The sequence below is a fragment of the Rhincodon typus genome, chromosome 6, assembly GCF_021869965.1.
Source record: "Rhincodon typus isolate 14 chromosome 6, sRhiTyp1.1, whole genome shotgun sequence".
In the NCBI taxonomy this organism is placed as follows: domain Eukaryota; kingdom Metazoa; phylum Chordata; class Chondrichthyes; order Orectolobiformes; family Rhincodontidae; genus Rhincodon; species Rhincodon typus.
The window spans coordinates 44,775,047-44,785,930 of NC_063337.1; the positions used below are offsets into that span (position 1 = coordinate 44,775,047).

Genomic DNA, 10,884 nt, shown 5'->3' on the forward strand with positions numbered 1-10,884 from the left:
ACACCTTGTTATCTCAGATTCTCCAGCATCAGCAGTTCCTACTATCTCTATAATTTTATGGTTTCCTTTTGATTTACTGCGTCACCTTTTACATTAAACTAAACAATGGGGGAATAGATGTCCATGAAACTGGAAATTGATTTGAATGCCTTGTTAAAATCAACTTGTCAAAATATATATTGCTAATAATTATTTTTCTTTCTTTGCTTTGCCTTCAGCTATTAAATTTTTGATTTGCTGCATTGTGCTCCAACTTGCTCAATACGGTAAGCAGACTAGAATAACTGCTCTGGTAGCTGCAAATGCACTAGTTATTTAATTGTATTTCTCTCAATTTTACAAAAGAATTGCCAGATGCTATTATAGAGAATGCTGTATGGCAGGTACAAATTCAAATGATGAGCTGAACATTCATTTATTTTCTACGATACAGAGAGAATTATTTATTTATTTATCTATCAAAAGAAACAGTATGCATCTCTTGAGTCACAGCCTACCTCCTCACATTTGCAAAAACTGGCTCCCACCTTCCTCTCTCAAGATCTATATATGAATCCAGTTTGTTTTTCTAGTTCCAGATAATACCCAATACGCCAGTAAATTGATATCTTTCGCTAATGTCTAAACACAGATTTCAAATTCCTTAGCTATGGCGTTGAAGGTTTCACCACCCATACTACTTCAGTCAACTGTAGAGCAAGAAAAGTTGCTCTTAACTTTAGTTCTGTATTGCTGATCACAACTGATTGTTGAAAAGTTTCTGAATAGGCAAAGCTTTGCATGTAGGGAACAACTCACTGTGCCATGGTGTCCTGTATGGATGAATGTGGCAGACACCTCACGCAGCAAGATCTAATAATAATTAAATAGATAATCTTTTGGTGATGTTATGACTTGAGAAGAATATTGGCCTGGATATTGGCAAAGGGAGGAAATAGTTTATATTGGGCAATTCTAGATCTCAAGTTTGCTGGAGTGTTTTGTGTTTCTACATGTACTTCATTGTTACTGTTGCTATAGGGAAACACTTTACACAAAATTGCATATATAAGATTCCAGTGACCACAATGAAACATATGACCAAATATTCATTTACTTTAAGTGATGTTAGAAGAGCACTGAGTATTGGCCAGATTGACTGAAGAACTTTTGTTTTCCATGTGTTTTATCCTCATGGTGCCATGACATTTCTTGCATTTATTCGGAAGGGCTGACTGGGCCTCATGTTGGATGTTTCATCTGAAAGAGGATATCTCTGACAGTGAGGCATTCCTTCATTATTACACTGACATGTCAGTCTGGGTTATAATACTGTTTATAGATTGGAACTTGAACCCACAATCTTCGTATTCTGGAGTGAGAGTTTTACTATAGAACTTGGCTTGTTCGTTACATTCTGTACACCTGTATGGCCAGATCTAGGACTCCTGTCTTATCTGAAGTATTTAAAGCCTGTTGCATAGGATTGAAGCAATGGTTTTGAATTAATTCCCCACCATGATTATTACTTTTTCTAATTGTCATGAGACACCTATTAGTTCTAATGATGCATGCTGGTACTTCTGATATTGTTGGGGTGGAATGACTAAATGAATCACTCAACACCTGTGGAGTCCACTTCCAGTATCAAAGAGTTTATTGATGTGACACCAGGTGGGAAGAAAACTTCTGGGGTCCAGAAGCTTCTTCACTGAAGAAAAGAAATAAACTTTTATACATTTTTCAATCCACCTTAGCATTTACAAATCAATTACAAAGTGAGAGGGAGGAGGATGGCCTAGTGGTATTATCGCTGCACTGTTAATCCAGAGACCCAGATAACATTCTGGGAATCAGGTTCAAATCCTGCCATGGCAGATGGTGGAAATGGAATTCAATAAATATCTGGAATTAAGAATCTAATGACAGGAATCCATGATCGATTGTCGGAAAACCCATCTGGTTCACTAATGTCCTTCAGGTAAGGAAACTGCCAACCTACGTGTGACTTCAGACCCACAGCAATGTGGTTGACTCTTCACTGCCCTCTGGGCAGTTACGGATAGGCAATAAATCCGTATTCATCCCATGAATGAATAAGGGGAAAAAAAATACATATGCATCCAGTCAATAACACAATCGGGTCAATCTGTGATTGTATGATCAGTTGATGGACAGTTATAGGTCTTGCCATGAGTTCATGATGTTTACCAGACATTTTGATCACTTATCCTTGGGCTTTCACCATGCACCTTATTCAACCACATTCCACTACTGCTGACTTCTGTACCTATTATTCACTTTTCTCTGCTAAGGAGGCTGGGGGCTTCTCCCTTTTGTTTAAAGCTGCCTCTCCATGGGAATTCAGTTAAATCCTTCGGTGTCTGTTACATTTACAACTCCATTGGTATTGAGAAAGGATCTCAATACTGAGTCAAGTTTTTTTTTCCCTTTTTACTCCACATTAATTAGCAAACTTTGAATTAGCTTGCACGTGGGGTTTCTATTTGTGCTTCTTACGGATATCTCATCAAAACTGTCACTGTTTAAGCAGTAGGTAGCTACATTTTATTTGCTTCTTAAGATCCCATTGTGTGATTTTGAGATACTTTATATCTTATCTGGTTGCTATGAGCACAAAGGCCATGATTCTTACTGTAAATGACTGCTTCACCTAACAATCAGCATTTTTATGTCAACTGAAAGCCATGGGCAACCATTCTGTTAACTAAGAACCATGGTCAACGAGAAGGGAAGAATAAAAGTGTGAATAATGAGGGAAATGTTTCTGGGGAGGAATGTAAAGTAGTTGTTATAACCTTTCAGAATGACAGTAGTCATTTATTTAAATTTATTCCTCAGTTTTAATTTCATTTTCTGACCTAAAATGTCAAAAATTAATAGCATAAATATGCAAAAGTCTTATCTTAAAATCTAAAATTGTACAGTTTTTCTTAATTGAATTTTATTGAAGGATAAAAACTGATTAACTCCAACTAGCATTTAATATGATCTTGAAAATTAATTCCAACTTTTATTTTTAAAAGGATTTTCTTATGGTCTGTCAATATGCAGAAAAGTCCCTTAGAAGTGTCAAGTGTACTCTTGATGCAAAGATATTTTCCACAACTTGCAGTAAATATCACTCTCTCATGAAATTTCAGCCTTCCCTTAGGAAGGAAAGATGTGCATGTTTTTTACCAATACAAGCATGATTTTTTGTTTTTGCATTTGTGCGTGCATTGTTCTTTTCTATCTCATCTCTTACTTTTTTCAAACCACATTCTTCTTATAGGTTTTCAGGAGGTAAGCTGTTGCCTTTTAGGATAATCCATCAGTTGCAGAATATTTGAATTGGTTCTCACATTAATTTTCTGACTTTTTGTGCAAATTTGTCAACTTATTATGCAATATTTAGAATATAAATTTTAAAATAAAGGTTAAAAATGAGTAAGGCTGGTTAGCGACCAGAAATTTACCAGGGATTTACAAGTGGAGGTAGCAGGCATTATTGAGATGCTGGATGAAAACTTTTCCCTCTCTAGTGAAGAGAGATGCTATATTATTCTGTAAGTAGAAAGGTTCAAATTTGATCAGGAAAATTGGATGTTGTTGGCACATAACATTGACAAGGCACTGGGAACAGATGAGATGCATCCAAGGATTTTGGAGATTTTGGGAGTACTGGCAACTATCTTTCAAACTTGCCTAGACTTGGAAGTACCAGAAGACTGATAACTATGCAAACATCACAGCCTTTTTAAACAAATGTAGGAAGGATAAGGGCAACCATTACAAACCATTGGTGGGGGACCTTCTAGAAACAGTCAATATAGAATTAGACAGCCTCCCAGCTGATGGCCCCCCCAAACCTGTACAGCCCGCTTCTACCTGTTCCCATAATCTGCAAACGGGACTGCCTGGGCACACCCACTGTTTCTGCCTGTTCCTGCCCCATAAAACTTATTTCTTCCTACCTCGGATCTATTTTTTCCTGCCCGTGTGCATTCCCTGCCCACTGACGTCTGCAATTCTCCTTGACCCGAAACGTCAGCTTTCCTGCTCCTCTGCTACCTGGCCTGCTGTGTTCCTCCAGCTCCAAACTGTGTTATATCTGCAGTTCTCCTGATGCTTTGCACCAGTTTCAGAATTTCTGGTTCATGGACACTAGCCAATTCCTCTTCACCGTAGACGTGCAATCCCTTTACACATCCATTCCCCATCAAGATGGTCTCGGTGCTGTCGCTTCTTTGTGGAAAGAAGACCTGAACTGTCCCCATCCTCCTCCACCCTCCTCCGTCTGGCCGAGCTCATCCTCCATTTGGATAACTCTGCCACTAGCTCTTCCCACTTTCCTCCGATCAAACGTGGCCGTGGGTGCCTAAATGGGCTCCCAGTTATGCCTGTCACTGTGGAGTATTCGGAATATCCCTTGTTCCAATCCTACTCTGGTCTGTCCAAATACATCCTTTTAAAGGTAAAATTGTGATTAACTAACTTGCTGGAGTTTTTGAAGAGGTAATAGAAAGCTTGGTGTGAGCAACACTGTGGTGTACATGGACATCCAGAAAGTGTTTGATACGGTGCCACACAACAGACATTTTGAGGAAAATTTTAGGTCATGGCATAAAATGGACAGCGGAAACATGAATAGAAAATTGGCTGAGTGATATGAAATAAGAATAGTGGTCATTTTTTGTTTATTCATTCATGGGATGAAGGTGTCGCTGGCTAGGCAACATTTATTGCCCAGAGGGCAGTTAAGAGTCAGCCTCATTGTGGGTCTGGAGTCACATGTAGGCCAGACCAGGTAAGGATGGCAGTTTCCTTCCCTAAAGGACATCAGTGAACCAGAAGGGTTTTTCCAGCAATCGACAATGGATTCATGGTCATCATTGGAGTCTTAATTCCAAATATTTTTGTTGAATTCAAATTCCACCCTCTGCCATGGCAGAATTCAAACCCAGGTCCCCAGAACATTATCTGGGTCTCTGGATTAACAGTCCAGCAATAATACCACAAGGTCAGTTTGAGCTGGAGGAAGGTGTTAGCAGTGTTCCTGGGGTGAGTGGGTTGGAGGGGCGGGGGGGAAGGGGTGGTAACAATTGGGACCCTTTTCCTGATACATTATTCACCTAGATCTTCGTGTGCAAGGGACAATTTTGAAGCTTGCAGATAAAACACAGCTTGACAGAATTGTAAACAGTGAGGCATACAGCATAGAACTCCAGAAGGAGACGCAAGTTGGTGGAGGGGGAGGATAGGTGGCAAATAGCATTCAATGCAGTGAAGTGTAAGGTGATTTGGGAGGAAAAACATTGAATTTCAATGAAATAAGGGTACAATTCTAAAGGGGGTACAGGAGCAAAGGATCAAGAACCAGAGGACACAGAATTAAAGTGATTTACAAAAGAAGCAAATGTGAGGTGAGAAAAACAGTTCCCACACGGTGAATAGTTAGGATATGGAATGCACCGCCTGGAGGGGCAGGTTCAATTGAGGCCTTCAAGACAATATTGGCTGATTATTTGGTTAGAAATAATGTGCAAGGGCATAGGGGGGAGAAAAGCAGGAGATTGGCCTTGGGTAATTATTCTCATCTGTGGCAGTGCAGACATGATGGACCATAAGGCCGTCTCCTCTGCTGTAACACTTATGTATCCCTATGATGTAAATGTGAAGTAGTATCGTGAGATGCGTTCTCTAAGAATATGCTTTTTCACAAAGTATTCTTTAGAATTCCTTCTCCTCTTCCTCCTGTGTCAGGTTCTTTTGAACCCACAAGATCATTTCATGCAAGGTGCACTTATTGCCAAGCACAATAGAAACAGGAGAGTTAATGGTGATAATGGACAGTGGGTACTGCTTGTGATCACGTAGTTCAATAACCATATTTAATAGTAATGGAAGATGTAAATACATGTTTCTCAACAAAGTGCACAGTATCTGGAAAAATATGGAAGGTTAAAGGTTTCTGATCCAGTCATTGAAGCTTCAGTTTTGTTGTCAGTTGCCACAGAATCCATTAGCCATGTTAGTCTTGCCATCATCTTCCATTGTACATGCACCTTTTATTTGTCACTTTTTTTTTGCTGAAGGTTCACACAGTCCAGACATAACTATTCACTCATTGTAAAAATCTAACTTGTGATATTACAAGTCTATACTTTTATTGCTTTGAGACACTAATTTCTTTTTTCAATTTCAGATTAGCCTTCATGTATTGAACTGTTTGAGAGCATCACGTCTGAGTGCAGTTGATCGCTTTTGTCCTACTACCTGCTGCCATTTCCCTCTGAATTGCTTGAATGGATGAAAACAGTGCATTAGCCCATGTATGAATCATCCAGTTGGTGCCAAATGCACTGCCTACATAGCTGTATAATAAGCCATATATTTAAACAGCAAGGGTGCTAATCCTGGTTGTTGACACAAGACTTTGCCTAATTATTAAGTGTCTCTATCAGGGAAATTTTGTATTTATCACTTGATTTCAGTTATATATCTCTCTCTGCTTTTGGTTAATGTGCCTGAAAATTACTAAATACTGGAGTCTTTTTTAATTATTGAATATATTGAAGAACTTTTTTATAATTTGCTTTTCTTCTCTTTTTGAAGATTGACTTTAAACCTTGTAATTGAATTAAACTGGTACTATTCCAAATTTCCTATGCCCTAGAAGGGAGGAACATTTTGACACTTAAATATACTTGAGCATGCACAATCAAGTAATGCTTCTATGCCAAATGTATAAATGCACATGTGGCACTTCAGTAGGTCAGAGGAAGTCTTCAGTTTTGTCAGGTTTCTGCAGGACTAATTCAATGTTACCAGGTGATAGTATAAAAAGACAATTGTTTACCATCTAAATGCTAGATAGGGTTACCTCATAGGAGTAAATTTGTGGAGCATATACTTTTCTAAAATTTTCAAACCAATCTTGCCTATTGTTTTGCCAGCAGTGATGTTGGAACTTACTGTGCTACTACTAATTGGTCAAATCTTGAAATTATTTATGTGAAACGGATTTGAAATTTCAAATCCAACTGGCAGATAACCACTGGCCAAATGGATGAATATGAAAGAGCTCGTGTGCCCAGCACTATTGCATATTCTATAAGTTTAAATAAAAACATTATGGTGAAATGCTTCAGATGGATTGAATTTTAACATAGGAAGTTTGTATTAATATTACATTAAGTGTATTTATCATTTGTAGTTGAAATTTTGGACAATAATGGTTAAAGCTTAAGATTTCTTTGGTAGTTGTATAAGAAATATATTACATAATACAATTGCAACTACATAATCTTTGTTGCATTTTAGAGATCTTTGCATTTCTGATTTATAACCTAGCTGTAATACCATATAGCAATCTGAAGTTGTGACAAAATATTGACGTAGTTGTAGGTTGCTTGCAGGTTTTTCTTTAAGAACAACAGTCCATAATCAGTTGTTTCTTCTAAGCACAGCTCTCAATTTCTCTCACCGTAGTGCCATTCAGTATTGCTGTAAAAGTGCAATGCATGCATTGGTTTTTGGGCCTACAGTTGTCTCTTTGTATTCAAATCAAGTAAAACTGTCTTTTCTACCCTTTATAGGAGATGTTTGGTTTGCGAACATCTTTCTCCAAACACACGTCCTGGATGAAACCATGTTCTCTTGATTGTTGTTGGCTATGCTTCATGTACTTTAGAGAATCTTACACAAAAAAACTTTGATTTAAGCCTTTTGTTTCATCAGTCATGTAACTTTAATTATTAAACTTTTTTTCATTGAAGAGAAAGCTGGATGCTTAGTTTTCTTTTATAATTAAGTCAAGCCTATGGTTCAAAATTGTGGCTTCTCCCCATGACTTGGTTTATAATTGTAAGACGAGGCATGCTGAATGTTCAGCAAACAGCGTCTGTAACTTCATTCCTTAGATTATGTTGAGGTTACTGACTTCAGCTGACTTGACAACAGGACGGGAAGTGAAATACATTTGACTGCCCCTCCCCATTTTCCCTCCAAACACAGCTGCAATGTTACTGGGGTTTGGGAGGTATTGTGCTACCTGTGGGCCACTTGGATCTCCTGCCTCCAATAGATTTTAATCTCAGCAGAGAAGGCTGGTTCAAACTGTCTGGCACCCAACCATTTAAAACCTAGTGCATGTTGTCTGGAGATCTATCTTTTGGGATCCCTGTGCCCTTTGGAGAGCTCCACCAAGGTATTGTCTACCCCCACACTTTTCTCTCATCATGCCCTGCTTGCCTCTTCATTGGGTTTGCCAACTTGGCCCTGAGAATGTGATAGGCATAAGCGTACCTTCAAGTCTGGCTTCGTTGCAGCATTCTTCCTCTTCGCCCCCATCCAATTAACAATCCAGTGCCCCCTAAATAACTATAGGGTGATCAAGTGGGAACAGCAGACATATTTAGTGCTCATTTCACCACTAGGGTGGAAATTGAGCCACAGAAATCAGGTTGCATGTTATTTTGCTAAGGTGCAGCATGTAAGTAAGGAAAAAGAGGAGTCAGAATGTTGGGTTTGATTTTCCAAGGAATAGCAATCGCACTCGGATTGTTACTCTGCTTCTGTTTTACATTGAGCAAGAGCTGTGCATTTTTGACAGATTCTGGTCACTGCTTTGCACTTCTGAAAGGAGCTTACTTTAAATCTAACATGTTCCTTGTGGTGCAAGGTAGTCAGGTGAAGGCAAACCAAACTGCAGTCCCCTCCTACATTCTGAAATATTCGGAAGTGTTGTCTGATTTTTACCACACATCTAGTGACTTTACAAAAATCTCATTAGCCAACACTGACTCATAATGGAAGTGTGTTGAATGATGTGAATCTACTGTATTTGAGTTGCATATTAACCTTGCCACAAAAAGTGAAGTTTTTGTCTATTCCAGTATCCTTTCTAACAACATTGGAATCGATAACTCCCAATTAATCTCCCTCAATCCAAGCTTTCTTCCCCATTATTCATGTTTCTGAACTTGATTTGACTTCGATTCACCCATGCTAAGTTATACTTCCTTGTTAATTTCACAACTCTTCAATTTGGTTAAGGAGATCCAATTAGGCATACCCTTTTCATTCCGGCCCAGATGCTTTGTTTCTTTTGCTGCAGTTGCCAATGCACTGACCTAGCACACTTGTTTTTCAACAGCCTTTTAATTCTTTTGTGTTGCAAATCTTAACTAGATGTCCTGCTATAGCAATGTGTGCCTCGCTTTCTAGACTTGGATGCCAGCCTGCGTAAACATGGCCTGTGCTCCCTGAAGGCTGTTAGTGACCAGTATGCCACTTTTTTTTTTCTGATTCTAGTCAGAAATGATCAGATTTATTGAATTCAATCTCTTCTCCCTGTAATGGGTGTTGATTTAAATCCAGTATACTACGCAACCAAGCTTTGAGTTGGTAATGGGTGGAAAGGATTTCTTCTTTATTTATCATTTGTCATAACATCAGCATGACTCAGATATGCTTGAATATAGAAGATAGGAGCAGGAGTAGGCAACTGGACCCCTTGCACCTGCTCTGCCATTCACTATGATGGTTGACCATTGAGCTCAGTACCCTAATCCTGTCCACCCAAACCACACCCTGCTCCCCCCCCAACCAAAATAACACTTGCTCCCTTTTATCCAAAAGAGCTGTATTTACCTTCTGCTTGAAAGCACATAATGTTTCGGCCTTAACCACTTTCTGTGGTAGTGAATTTCACAGAATCACCACGCTGGGTGAAGAAATATTTCCTCATCTCAGTCCTAAAAGGTTTATCCTTTATCCTTCAACGATGTCCCCTGGTACTGGTCTCCCCTACCATCCGGAGCATCCTTCCAGCAACTAATCTGTCTAGTCCTGTTAAAATTTTTATAGGTTTCTGAGTTCCTTCCCTTGTTCTTCTAAACTAGAGTACAATCCTAACTGACTCAATCTCTCTTCTCCTTACTCGTCAGTCCTGCCATCCCAGGAATCAATCCTCTGCGTCCTTTGCTGCATAGAAAGAAATCCTTCCTCCAATCAGGAGACCAAAACTGCACACACTATTTCACGTGGCCTCACCAGTGCCCTGTATAATTGCAGCAAAACACTCTTGTTCTTATACTCAAGTCCTTTTGCTATGATAGTCAACAGTTTTTTGTCTTCACTGCCTGCTACACCTGCATGCTTACTTTCAGCAACTGGCATGCGAGGTCACCCAGGGCCCATTTGAGCATTTCAGATAATCGGCCTTCCAGTTTTTGCTTACCAAAGTGATAACTTCAGCTTTGTTCACATTAAACTGCATCTGCCATGTATTTGCCCGATTACTCAGTCTGTACAAATCACACTGCAAATATTCAAGTATTTGGGAGTCTTGCTGCTCTTGGGGGGAAATTGTGGCAGATTTACAAGGTTAGGTTCCATCAACAGCAATCAAGTAAATTTCAGGTCACCCGTTTTAGTGCAGGTGATTGAAGGCTAAATAATGGCCAGGATACTAGGAATATTTGCATGCTCCCTTTCATGTAGTGTCATGAGACCTCTTGACACCTGAGAATGTAGAAAAGATCTCTTGACCTTGCTTGAAAGAAGGTAACATACCTTGCTGACAGTGCAATAGTTCCTTTAGTACTTCGGTATCAGCCTATATTTGAATTCTCAAGGCTCTGAAATTAAGTTGGATCTAAATTAAAGGCTATCAGTACAGGTGCTGTCACTGAACCAAGACTAACACCTAAAACATTCTTTTGGATCTATTTGTGTATTTTTTTCCTTCTTGTGAACATATTCTGTCACTAGCAAAGTATTCTTTTCCAGTTCTAATCCCATTTTTCACCTTTTTATTGAAAGGAAATGTTCCTAGAAAAAAATCTGGAAACATTACATGTTAAGCAATTTGTGGGCCAGGTGACCAATTCCTTTAGA

The 10,884-nt window shown here is 39.1% G+C and overlaps 1 protein-coding gene across 1 annotated transcript in view; it reads left to right on the plus strand.

The window, feature by feature from the left end:
• Positions 1-7,759, plus strand: part of LOC109912286 (septin-11-like) — a 20,739-nt gene extending 12,980 nt beyond the window's left edge. Inside the window, exons 7-8 of the mRNA XM_048597951.1 lie at positions 219-266; positions 6,188-7,759. Coding sequence (XP_048453908.1) covers positions 219-225 — 7 coding nt within the window. The 3' untranslated portion in view covers positions 226-266; positions 6,188-7,759. The remainder of the gene's footprint in view (positions 1-218; positions 267-6,187) is intronic.
• Positions 7,760-10,884: the final 3,125 nt, after the last annotated feature.